This window comes from Neovison vison, chromosome 9, assembly GCF_020171115.1.
Source record: "Neovison vison isolate M4711 chromosome 9, ASM_NN_V1, whole genome shotgun sequence".
NCBI classification, from domain to species: domain Eukaryota; kingdom Metazoa; phylum Chordata; class Mammalia; order Carnivora; family Mustelidae; genus Neogale; species Neogale vison.
Genome location: NC_058099.1, coordinates 49,303,319 through 49,316,300, shown reverse-complemented (window position 1 = coordinate 49,316,300; position 12,982 = coordinate 49,303,319). Strand labels below are relative to the sequence as shown.

The 12,982-nt window shown below is 45.5% G+C and overlaps 1 protein-coding gene across 2 annotated transcripts in view; it reads left to right on the top strand.

Annotated features, from left to right (window-relative positions):
• Nucleotides 1-12,363, top strand: part of ACER2 (alkaline ceramidase 2) — a 33,246-nt gene extending 20,883 nt beyond the window's left edge. Inside the window, exons 5-6 of one of the 2 annotated variants that reach the window (XM_044265597.1) lie at nucleotides 3,526-3,663; nucleotides 8,053-12,363. In XM_044265597.1, the coding sequence (XP_044121532.1) occupies nucleotides 3,526-3,663; nucleotides 8,053-8,239 (325 nt within the window). In that variant the 3' untranslated portion in view covers nucleotides 8,240-12,363. The remainder of the gene's footprint in view (nucleotides 1-3,525; nucleotides 3,664-8,052) is intronic. The other variant, XM_044265598.1, reaches the window with a different exon arrangement.
• The last annotated feature ends 619 nt before the right edge of the window (nucleotides 12,364-12,982 follow it).

Genomic DNA, 12,982 nt, shown 5'->3' with positions numbered 1-12,982 from the left:
TCCGATCACTTTCGTTTTTCTATTAGTTGACATTATAATTGACATTAAGTTCAATATCCTCAGCATGGCCCCTGCATGCTCTGATAGTCTCTTTTTTTTAGCTGATTTTGCAATTAGGATGAAGTTCAAAATCCTAACATGGCCCTCTCTGGCTGATCTGTCCTTCACAAATTTCCCCCTTTCATTCTGTCCTCTCGCTTCTCTGACCTTCCCTATCCCCAGGTCCTTGTTCATGCTGTCCCTGCCTGACTCCCCTACTTGGCTCACTTCTGGCTCATTGTTGACTCACCTATTTGGCTCCCTTGCTCCTGCATCTCAGACTTCTTTCTGGCATCCCTCCCAATTGTAATTAAAAAATTATTTGTGCTGGGGAGCCTGGGTGGCTCCCTCTTTAAGCCTCTGCCCTCCACTTGGGTCATGATCTCAGGTTCTGGGATCATGCGTCGGGCTCCCTGCCCAGCCCGGAGCCTGCTTCTCCCTCTCCCTCTGTCTCTGCTTGTGTTCTCTCTCTCGCTGTGTGTCTCTCTGCCAAATAAATGGGTGAAGTCTTTAAAAAAAAATTATTTGTGCTGGTTTTTGTTGTTGTTTAGTACCTGTCCCTTTTCTTTTCTTTTTTTTTTTTTAAGATTTTATTTATTTATTTGACGGAGGGAGATCACAAGTAGGCAGAGAGGCAGGCAGAGAGAGAGAGAGGAGGAAGCAGTTTCCCCAGTGAGCAGAGAGCCCGACGCGGGACTCGATCCCAGGACCCCGAGACCATGACCCGAGCCAAAGGCAGCGGCCCAACCCACTGAGCCACCCAGGCGCCCCACCTGTCCCTTTTCTTGATGTTGACTCCATGGGCAGGAATGAGGGCCCTGTGTTCGCTGCTGTGTCCCAATTCCCCCCGACTCCCAGGAAGGAAAGAGAAGATGGTTGTTGGCTTGCTTTGGTCAAATTCCCAGACAGGGGATGCCCTTGCTGCTTTTTTGCGTTTCCTTCCAGGACCTGCTCTGCTGACATTAGCGATAATCTGTAGTGCGGCAGCTAAATAGTTCCCATCCAGCCTCCCTCTGCTCGAAGGAGCTGGGGAGCTTTCTGTTTCTCTTTAGCCTTGTTGCTAGAGCTTGTTTCTAGTCTTTCCTGATTTTCAGTGTCCTTTCTGAACTTTCAGACCATGTGGCAATGACATTTTATTTGGGGTCATGACTGGACATTTACTGAAATTTGTGTTGTCTTATTATCAAGTGACTCAGCTGCACTGAATATATTTTAATGTAGGTGACTTTTTTTTTTTTTCCCCTGGTTATAGGAGTGAGTCTGTTAAGGGCAACTTTGCAAATACAACAAAGGGTTAAGGAGAACCACAGATAATAGCCGAGATTTTTTTTAAATTCTAGAATAGGGTTCTACTGTATGTATCACTTTTGTTCTGCTATTTTCCTTTAATCTCATGTTGCTCTTTTGATAGGGGCCCTGAGAAGTGGGAATAAAACCCAAAGGAGCCCAGGTTTGGGCAAGACCCAAGTCTTGGTCTGGTCAGCAGATAGGCCTGGTCAGCAGCGGGTAGTAGGACCTGTCCCTCTAAAAACAGAGGAGGGGACAGAACCAGGCAACCCTGGGACCCTGACTCTGCAGACTTTCCTCCCAAGTGACTCATCATCTGGCAAGAGAGGCAGAATGTCACACACACACTGCCTCTCCAGCATGCTGACCCCTGTTCTGGAGTGTTCTTAAGCCAAAGTTTCTAGGTTTAATTGAATTGAGTGTACATGGGTCCTCCTGTACCACATTGTCTGTAGTTGTTGACACTTGTTTTTGTCGTCTTTCATTTTATCTTTAAAATAGCAAGGCTAGAGTCCTTTTCATTTTGCCTTTCATAGTGCCTAGCGTGCATTCAGAGAATTGGGTACCCAGTCAATGTGGTTACTTTAAAAAAAAAAAAAGTCTGGGAAAAAATGTGCTCCTTTAGGTCACTGGAATTCAAGTAACATTTTCCTTTACTTCCTTATTTATTCATTCAGCAAGCATTTATTTCATGTGTGTTCTGGGCCAGACAGTGCATATACCTGGTGAAAAGCAGGTAGAGATCCTACTCTTGTTGAGCTCACTGTCTGACTGGACACTAGACCTTCAACAGATAATTACAGCAACGAAAACGATGTCGGCTTGTGACGAGTGTTATGAAGGAAAATGGTGGGTGCCCACGAGGCCGACAGCATCACAGGGGTGGGGGCCGTTCGAGAAAGTCTATCTGAGAAGGCGCCCTGGAAGCGGAGACCTGAGGAGGCAGAGAAAGCTGAGCTGAGAAAGAGAGGATCTGTGAGAGCGTCGTGCTCAACAAAGCTAAGTAGGAATTGAGTGCCTCCAGTCCGAGGCCTCTGTCATTTCAAAAAAGGTTTCAAGGGAAGACATTTAGCTCTCCGACAAGACGGTATTCCAGTTTGTGTTTTTGAGGCCTTTGAACCTACTGCCCATCCTGGTTTTGCTGCTTGTACGATGCTTCCTCAGGTGGCCGGGAAAAGTCCCAACCAACCAGTCAGGCTTTTGACACGCGTGCAATAAATCTGAACACAGAGCTGTGGCCCCTTCTTGGGGTCACAGAGAGCTTGACTGACCTTGGAGCGGTCCATGGAGGGACGGAGACCTGAGGGAGGACCGAGAAGTACCCTCGGCCACCAGCTGCCTCCGGGCCTTCTCCCCTAGGAATGGAAGTCACTCCCCTTTACGAACGATTCAGGAACAAGGAAAGGAAATGGCAATGGAAATTTCTTTGGGCTGTTAGGATTGGTATCTGAAAAACATTTTGTCCCGGTGTGCGTGAGAGCTCTTGTTATTCAGCAAATAGTGGGGGGCCTGTGTGTGTCCCGCGCTGTTCCTGGGGAAGACCACCTGTCCACAAGTAAACGTCGAGGGTGCTAGAGCGGTTGGAATCCCTCCAGAGAAGTCAGAGGAGAGAAGAGGGAAGTGGGGGTGGTACGAGAGTGTCACGTATGCGTGGAGGCCCGTGGGGCGATGGTTAGCAGTGGTCAGGAAAGGGTTTCCTGAGGGGCATTTGAGCAGAGGCTGGGAGACGGTGAAGCATGCGGATATGTGAGCGAGAGCATTCCAGGAGCAGCAACAGCCAGTGCTAAGGTCAGGGGCACATGCCGGGGCTATCTGAGGCATACGAGGATCCCTCGGGGGCCGTGGGTTGATGACAGAGGCAGCGAGGGGCAGTGTATGGAGGAGAACAGGAGTTCGTTAAGGACATGTTAGATTTGGGTCTGTGTTACACGTGGGTGGGCATGTCCAGACGGTCGCTGCATCTGTGAGTCTCGAGTCTGGGGGAGGCCTGGGTGAGAACACGGCTTTGGGAGTCCTCTGTGTATGGACATGTGGAGTCTACATCCAGAAGCTTCGGGGGGGGGTGGGCAGGATGTTGGGTGGGGCCTCCAGTGCCGAGGGACTGGGGTTAGGGGGGGTGGTAGGAGCCAGAAGAAAAGGGGCCAGCAAGGTGGGTGACAGCCGGACTGAGGCTGACTCGCTTTCTGGATCCCTGTGCAGGTGTGACAATGTGCGTGTCTTTAAGCTGGGCCTCTTCTCGGGCCTCTGGTGGACCCTGGCGCTCTTCTGCTGGATCAGTGACCGAGCCTTCTGTGAGCTGCTGTCGTCCTTCCACTTTCCCTACCTGCACTGCGTGTGGTAAGCCCGGGCCGCCACACGGGTCTGCACCTGCTGGGTGTGCTTTTCTCTGCCCGGTGTGCGTGGGTGTGCCAGGGGATAGAGCACAGCCTAGGGGCACCTCTCTCCTCGCAGAGGCGGTCGGACCTTTCAGAAGCAATGGGAAGTATTGTCAAATGCGCCATAGGCTCCAGGGAGCAGGCTTAGCCAGGACAAAAAGACCTAATTGTGTGTGTGCTTTGGGTCTGCGGTCCCTTACCTCTGGCTCCATTACTAAAGCATAAAGGAGTCTGAAAACCGAATCCGTAACCTGAGCTCTCGCTAGATCGCCCAGGGTCGGGTGGTGGGGGTGGGGAAGACTTGGAACAGAGGTGACGTGGGGACTGGGATGCCCAGGTGACCAGGTGAAGGCATCACAGGTCACCTGGGGACAGTCTCACCAGTGCACTTTACAGGTAGAAACGGATGCCCAGAGAAGTGAATGAATTGTTCAGAATCGCTCATCTGGGAATTCAGTCATTGGGAACTGGAGCAGCTGTGCATTGGATTGCTCAGGATATGTGGTTAAGTTAAAGAAAAAAGGCAGCAAGCAGTTTAAAAAAAAAATTCAAAAAATAAAGATTTTATTTATTTGACAGAGACACAGTGAGAGAGGGAACACAAGCAGGGGGAGTGGGAGAGGGAGAAGCAGGCTTCTTTCCAAACAGGGAGCCCAATGAGGGGCTTGATCCCAAGACCCTGGGACCATGACCTGAGCCAAAGGCAGACATGCAAAGACTGAGCCACCCAGGCACCCCTAAGATTTTATTTATTTGTGTGTGAGAGAGAGAGAGGGCATACACAAGCAGAGGGAGAAGCAGACTTCCTGCTGAGCAGGGAGTCCAATGTGGGGCTCAATCCCAGGACCCTGGAATCATGACCTCAGCCGAAGGCAGACGCTTAACTGACTGAACCACCCAGGTGCTCACAAGCAGTTTATTAAACAACATGCAGACTCCTACACTCAGAACGCTGAGGAGGAAGTCGAATGGTTTTTTCCTATGAACTGCTTCAGCTCCAAACCCAGAGCCCTGTTTCTCTGTGCCCCAGAACTTCTGATTGCAAAAGAGAACAAGGACCAAGGGAAATCTGCTTTACGATGTCCCTTGTACATTGAGAGCTCCGGGGAGAATTCTAGTGGAAAGGAACTGGAAAAACTTTATTAGATCCAAGATTCAGAAGAAGGTTGACTTCTATCGGGCGATGCCTAAAACTCTGTGGTTTGAAAGAACTCGTGTGAATGCCCTTGAACGTAGGAGCTTGTATAGATTGAGCATGAGACCCAACTTGCTCTCGGTTTAAGGCTTGGAGACTCCCAGGACTGTTTGCAAAAGACAAAACAATGTGAAACAGCATAAACTGAAGATTCCAGTCTGAAGACCCTTTTCCTGGTATTTTTTTAGGTTCAACCTTGACTCACACTAGTGAATTTATGCACGTTAATTTGAGTTCTAATGGGGATAATAAGCTGTAGATTCCAAGTGTACACTTGGATGAGTTTTGATAAATGTACACACGTATGTAAATACGACCTCATTCAAGGTACACTAAGTACATATTTTTATCAATCCAAGTTTCTTGGTAACCTTAGCAATTTAAGCAAAATTCAAAAATTAGATTGTAATAACGTTGTCTCAGACTTAAATTTGTTTCTAAGTTTGGTGTACTTCATATTTTTGCCCCAGTTTAGATGCTTTAAGAACGGGCGCCTGGGCGGCTCAGTGGGTTAAGCCTCTGCTTTCAGCTCAGCTCATGATCTCAGGGTGCTGGGATAGAGCCCCACATCGGGCTCTCTGCTCAACAGGGAGCCTGCTTCCCTCTCTCTCTCTCTGCCTGTCTCCCTGCCTACTTGTGATCTCTCTCTCTCTCTGTCAAATAAATAAAATCTTAAAAAAAAAAAAGATGCTTTAGAACAAATTTAAACAGAAGCATAGAGAGGCTCTCATAATATACCAATTGTTAACGGCCTAAGATTTTTTAAAATTTTAAGTAATTTCTGCACCTAATATAGGGTTTGAACTCACAACCCCGGGATTAAGACTCACACACTCCCCTGACTGAGCCAGCTAGTGCCCCTTATTCTAGATTTTTCATGTCTGTTTCTCTAATTATACTTTTTATAAATAAATCTCGCATCATTCTATAGGTGATATAAAGTGTTTTGTTTTGTTTTTTTCTTACATAGGGAATACTAGATTGTGGATGGCTTTCCTTACCAGAGCATACATATTATCTTCCACTTTTTTGTGTCTAATAAATACCTCCCAGTATAGATGCTTTAGAATTCATTTAGCCCACCTCTCTATTAATAGGTAATTAGGTTATTTGTTCACATGCCTGCACATTTCCTTAGGTTAAATTTTATATATCTGTAGATTATATCTGTACCTATTAGATACAGGTACATATAGATCTGTATCTCCAAAGTATTTTTTTTTTTTAAAGATTTTATTTATTTATTTGACAGACAGAGATCACAAGTAGGCAGAGAGGCAGGCGGAGAGAGAGGGGGAAGCAGGCTCCCTGCCGAGCAGAGATCCCAATGTGGGGCTTGATCCCAGGACCATGAGATCATGACCTGAGCCGAAAGCAGAGGCTTAACCCACTGAGCCACCCAGGCGCCCCTGTATCTCTGAAGTATTAATACACACTTTTTTTTTTTTTTTAAGAATGGGGCATTTGAGTATCCTCATTTTTTTTTAAATTTTATTTATTTATTTGACAGAGAGAGATCACAAGTAGGCAGAGAGGCAGGCAGAGAGAGAGAGAGAGAGAGAGGAGGAAGCAGGCTCCCTGCTGAGCAGAGAGCCCGATGCGGGACTCGATCCCAGGACCCTGAGATCATGACCTGAGCTGAAGGCAGCGGCTTAACCTACTGAGCCACCTAGGTGCCCCTGTATCTCTGAAGTATTAATACACACTTTTTATTAAAGTCTGTAAGATAATGCCTTTTATCCATACTTTCGTATTTACTAGATATTAACTCTTAACTCATATTACCCTGATTAAAAACATTTTTATTTTCATGTCTTTGTAAAAAGCTAGCATGATTGTTGAGCCTGTTTTACAGTTTAAGTTCAATGGGTGCATTTCTTCGTTTGAAAGGTAACTTTTCATTTGTCTTCCCTGCAGTATTTCTATTTTTAAATAATTTCTATCTAGCAACCTGGTGTCTGGCACTGAGTAGCCAGTCATTACCGTCCAGTATCTGTATGTATTATGCAAATCTGCATGCAAATAAGCTCAGACAGAATTCTACACTGAGCCCTCATGGAGGTAGTGGCCAGCTTCAGTGTTTATAGCGTGAGGCCAAGGTCAATCATGCCATCTTCACCCACCCTGATTGTGTTAAAGGGCATCCTATGAAAGGATTAGTTTTTGAGAGCTCTTTGGAAAATAGGGATTTTATTTTATTTTTTGAGAGAGAGTGCATGTGTGTGAGAGGGTTGGGCAGAGGGAGAGGGAGAGAGAGACTCCTAAGCAGGCTCCCTGCTCAGTAAGGAGCGCGACCCCGGGCTCGATCTCAGGATCCTCAGATCATGACCTGAGCTCAAATCAAGAGTCAGCTGCTTAACCGACTGAGCCACCCTCCAGAGTATAGGGATTTTAACTGGTCATATAATGCAAATATCTTATGCCCCCCTTTCCCAGTTATCTTTCAGTGCATGAGGGTTTTTTGGTACCATATGGGTTGTCGACAGTCATGTTCTCACATAACTCAGTCTCTTCCTGTAAGGTTTCTGGACTTTGTCAATATCAGAAAGTCCTCCCCGACCAAAGTTCATAAAAATGTTTTCTCTGACTCTATTTTAAAAATGGATTTTAAATCTTTAGCTCATCTGGAATTTAATTTCAGTAGAGGGAAGGGTTACCTGCTTTTAAATGGTCCTTGCTTGCTAAAGGATTCATGTACAACTTCTTACAGACACCGTAAAGTGAGAAAGTTTCCCTACTAAACTGTAAAAGCAGTTTAGTCTGTATAAAAGGATTCCTAATAAAGGGCATAAACTATGTGTAAGCAACATTGGAGGAAGAAGGTGGGATCTAATCAGATGATCTCAGTTTCATCTTCTCAGCACCTGTTTTAAATCCTTGTGCCTCAGTCTTCAGGGTTGAGCCCCCAAAGCATTTGCATATTTGCTCCTATCACCACGTAGAATATTTTAGAACTTTCTAAAACAGGCCGTGTTTGCCCCAGATTTGCGGTTCTCCTACTATTCTGAGGATTGTTGGTTACCTTACCGCTCCTTCCTCCTTGGAAAGAAGGCAGGCTGGGTGGGGCGGGGATGGGGGTGGGGGAGGCAGGGTCCCCCGAAGGCGGCCATATTTGTTGGCCCTGGCTGGGTGCTGACCTGCTGTGTCCTTTCACAGGCACATCCTCATCTGCCTTGCCGCCTACCTGGGCTGCGTCTGCTTTGCCTACTTTGACGCTGCTTCCGAGATCCCCGAGCAGGGCCCAGTCATCAAGTTCTGGCCCAGCGAGAAATGGGCCTTCATCGGTGTCCCCTATGTGTCCCTCCTGTGTGCCAGCAAGAAATCACCGGTCAAGATCACGTGATGGCAAGGCAGTGGCTGGCTTCTCTGCCTATTTTTCCTCATGCACTGGGCTTCACTCAGCAAAGACAGCTGGTGGTTTGTAGAGTTGGGGGTAGGGGTTTGTCTTTTTAGTATTTTGTTCCCTTGGGTGCTAACCAGCGAGTCTGTGGCTCACCAGGACTCCACTGTGCATGGGGGAAGAAGGTCTTTCCCTTTCCCAAGACGGAAAGTGAATTGAGGGGCATCAGGTAGATCTTCTCAGCGGCCCTTCCAGATGCAGTGACTGGTTGGGCTGTATCCTTTGTGATGGCAAGGTGGTCCCTTGTGGGAGCCTCAATTCCCAGGAGGATTTTGCTCCAGACCCCACTGGTCCCATGTGCTCTCAGAGTGGACTCTCCTGCTGACAGACTCTGTGACAGGCAAGACCATCTGACTGATGGAAGATGCCAGGGATTTTCATCTGGGGAAACGGTCCTAAAATAAAACCAAGCCAATGAAACCCACGCAGGGCTTGTGGCTGAGGAGGCTACTGGTCTACTCGGAGACTCTCGGTAACCAGATTTTACTTGTGCTTGCGAATCCGTTCTCTACTACCTCTGCTGAGAGCTGGGGACTTCAGATGAGTGGAGTGGACAGAAAAACCCTCTGTGCCAAAAGCTACACTCCACTTTAAGCCATTCTTGAAGATGAGCACAATTTCTAAGTGTTGACATTGTTGCCCACCCCTGCCCCCCAGCCCAGGGGCCTCCAACACTTGGAGAAGAGTAGGTATGGCTAAGCCATCTGCACACAGAGCCCCACTCCTTGCTGCTGAACTCTGTAAAGTCAAGGCCTTGGGATGGTCACAGTGGGGATCCTGGTTTAACATCTGGAGCAAACACAAAGTTCTGGAAACTTCTGCTAATGGGAAACCTTCGATTCTGGAAGTTATCCTCGAAAACCTCGCCTCTTCTTTGTCCAGCGTTTCCTGTGGAATCGTATTCCGTGCACTCTGAGTACAAGGTGCTTCCTGTGATTTCTCTGAGCATCTGATGGCTGCTTCTCTCGACTACTGAGGGGACCCCAGGCTGGCTTTTCGGGTCACTTATGCAGCGGGCAAGTCTGTTGCCTTCTGAGTTTTTCCTCAGCTCAGATGACACTGTCTACCTTAACCTCTTCACTGGGCTGAATGAAGACTCCAGAAACGGTCATCGAGGTGTGAGGGGGGAGTACATGACCTCAGGGATACTCGCTGTCCCTCCGACACCTCCTGCCTTGCAGCATTCTGCTGTGAAAGAGGGCAGGACGGAGGTGTCCTTGTGAGGACAGGAGTCGTATCACCAAGGATTGAAGAGTTGGGCAGTACCAGTCTGTGGTGTGTCTAGGAACTCTTGCTTTACTGAGAATTTTGTACAGGATCTAAGGCGAAAAGTCCAATAAGGAACAATGAACTGAGAGTTTAAAAATGAGTGACTTTGTTCTACTTCTGTGGTTTTCAAGTAATTTTTTTTTTTTTTTAGCACAACCCTATTTACAGTAAGAGATCCTGATGGAACCCAAATGTGAGAAATGTGTTGTATTCTATTAAGTTTATTTGCAGGTAGAACTTACATATTTCCCTAATATCATGCAGTGAAAATGCAAGTTAAATTGTGGTTTCCATGGTGAAAAATTTGGTGTTGAAGGAGTGTACCTGTGTATTATGGTTTAAAAATATACTTTGAAAAAAGGTATTTATGTATTAGTGGGGTTCTTAATGCACCTCTGAGACCTTGGTGGTTCTTGGAACCACTGCGAGTTTTAAAACTTTGGTCTAGAATTTTTTAAAGGGAAGTAGCAGTCCTTGCTTCAGATTAATTTCACGTGGCATGGATTCTGGGCTCCTCCATTCGGTAGTATCAAAATGCTCCAAAGCAGGGAGAAGCTTCCACATGCTTCAGGCCCAGCTGTCTTAACATGGAAACTTGGATGAGGAGAGGCAGGGAAGTGCGGGAAGGGTTTGTGTTCTGTGTGAGGTTTAATTTCTGTCTTGAGAGTTCCTCATTGACAGGAGCACTGTTCAGCAGTTAGGGAGGGACTGTGTCTCCCTCTCAGGTAAAGGGGTGGGTGGGTCCCTGATGATCATCACCTCCAGCTCTCATCTCTTTGATCTTGCTCTTCTGGAAGTTTCTGAGTGTCCTTTGGAAATAGGGATGCAATGTGACTGCTGGAAATAAGGAAATCAGAGCCCCGACTCACAGGGCTGTTTCCATCTGTCTTCTACGAGACAGGTGACTTAGTTAAGATATCAGAAGGGATATTTTTGCTGTTTAAAAAAAATAAAAACAAAAACAAAAACAAAAAGCCCTTCTAGAGATTGGTTTTAATGAGCTGAGGGCTGATAACGTACGGAATGGGTATATTTGAGGACAAAAACTGAATTTTTGAACAAAAATCACTCAAGCTTGTTAGCATGAGATGGTAAATTGAGAAAGGAGTTGAACAATCTAGTTTGAAGTTAGACTTCTGGCATATTTATATTTACATTTATATTTAGGATGCTTTTCTTCTAGCACTAAACACTTTTGAAAGAAAATTGGAAAACCACAGCAAAGTCGAAGGGAAAAAGAAGTCCGTAGTCTATTGTCCGAGAACAATCATTGTTAATATTTTGGTGTATTTCCTTCTCATCTCCCCCTCCTGCCCCATAGCCTTGTGAGCAGCCGTCTTTTAGAGGGGACAGTTCTTCTGGTCGCTTGAATGGAATATAAATGCCAGTTATGTATTTTTCATGAGGAGCAGCTTTTGGAATACACTCGGTCAGCTGTACCCTTGAGAGCTCATCACTGGATTCTGACTTACTGCTGAGTCTTCTTTTTAAATTGAGCCTGACATGAATAGGTCCTGAGAAATAATGAACTGAATTCTATCTTCCAGAGGCCTCTGCTCCGGATTAACGAGTCACGAGTCGCAGGACATCGCTGGTAAAAATAGGGCTGTACAGGTTTTTAGATTTAAAAAAGTGAATAGCTTATTGATTGATGTGCAATCAAGAATCTTTTGGGTTTTTCTCTCTAATAACGCAGAGACGTGGAGATGTGATGTTTGTGACTTAGGTCATGGCAGGTCGGGTGCATTTGTTTTCTGCGTGGATAGATTTGCCTAAGACCGAGAATGAGCAGGAATTGGATCTAAGATAGTAAACATTGCTGTCCTCGTTACCAAGCGATCATTTAAGTCGGTGATTATTATTTTCCAGTGTTTGATTCAATCTTAATTTTTAGAAAAAAATCATTGCTCTTTATGATTATGATTATATTATTAGCACGAATATATTGAAGGTGTATGGGGGAGAGATAACCTGAATCTGTTTGGTAACAGGCTACATTTTGGGGGAAATGAGACCTGTCCCTCGGATGAGTGCCTAATAATTGTGGATCCAAGATGTTCTGTTGGGGAAATCTAAGCTTGATGGTCATCAAGCACAGACTTTCTTAAAAAAAAACAAAAAACAAAACTGTAATTTGTTTTTACTGGATTTCTCAGGTGTGTCAAAACTTCTCACCCGTTTGTCACGCTTATGTGAACCAATGCCATGTTGCAGGTTCTGAGAGTGGGACAGAGTCAACTCGGCTCTTGATCCCATGGGGCTGACGCACAGCCATCTGGGGGATGGGGGAGGGCTGAAGCTTGTCTAGCGAGCACTCCCAACCCCAGCTCCTTTTCCCCCCCGAATGAGCTTGTTTGACCTTTCATTGTCAGCCCTTTGCCTGGGTGCTACCATTCCAGCTGGCCAGAGAGAATTGGCAGGCCAGATTGGGGTTTTCAAGGGATTTTATGGACATTCTCCTACAGATTAAAAAAAGAAGAAGAAAAAAAAGGCCTCTATTTTAAAGGACTAATTGTATGAATTGATTCTTTCTGTTAAACCAGATTGAAGACTATTTTATAATCACAGTATGTAATCAGAACTTCTATGGTATTTTCAGATACATCCCTTGTTTTATACTTTCTGGACTTGTTCTGTATAAGGGTGGTGTGGGCCCCCTGGCTGTGGTAGCATTTAGTCTCCATTGCTTTGGGAGTGATTTGAAGCCTTTTGAAATGGAGCTTTTGCACTTTATGCTATTTTTGTGAGCTATGATGGTTATATTCGATATTAAAGCCGTAAGGGGCATTTTCTGTGAATTTATGTTTGTGTTTATTTCCCAAATGATTTCGGAAATACCTGAAAATGAAAGATGCATTTAATGGATTGTCAAGCAAAGCACATTTTCCCAAATTAATTTGATAATGATTTTGGGTGTCATTATTTTATTTTTTATTCTTTAAAAGACATTGTTTGACAGAGCAAGCCAGAGAGGGTGCACATGTAGGGGGAGTAGAAGAGGGAGAAGCCGACTTCCCGTAGAGCAGGGAGGCTCATGTGGGGCTCGATCCCACAACGGGCATCATGATCTGAGCCAAAAGCAGATACTTAACCGAGCCACCCAGGCACCCCTTGGGTATTGTTATTATTAAACACTCTCCAGATTAGCGTAATATTTCTAGTATGAAGTGCCTAAATGCATAGCAAATTTTTTTTAGCAGGAATATTTTGTATGTACCTGATTTTAATTCCCTAGGACCATTTTTTTAATTAGTAAGATTTCATAGGCCATATTTAAAAGAACATTGTGACCATCAGAAGGGAGACTGGATCAGCGTTATCATGAAATCCCTAAATCCATTAAATCCATAACATACATTACAGTGGGTTTTTAGACATTTTTTCTGGTCTGGGTGAAGGGATAAGGGCATAAACCAT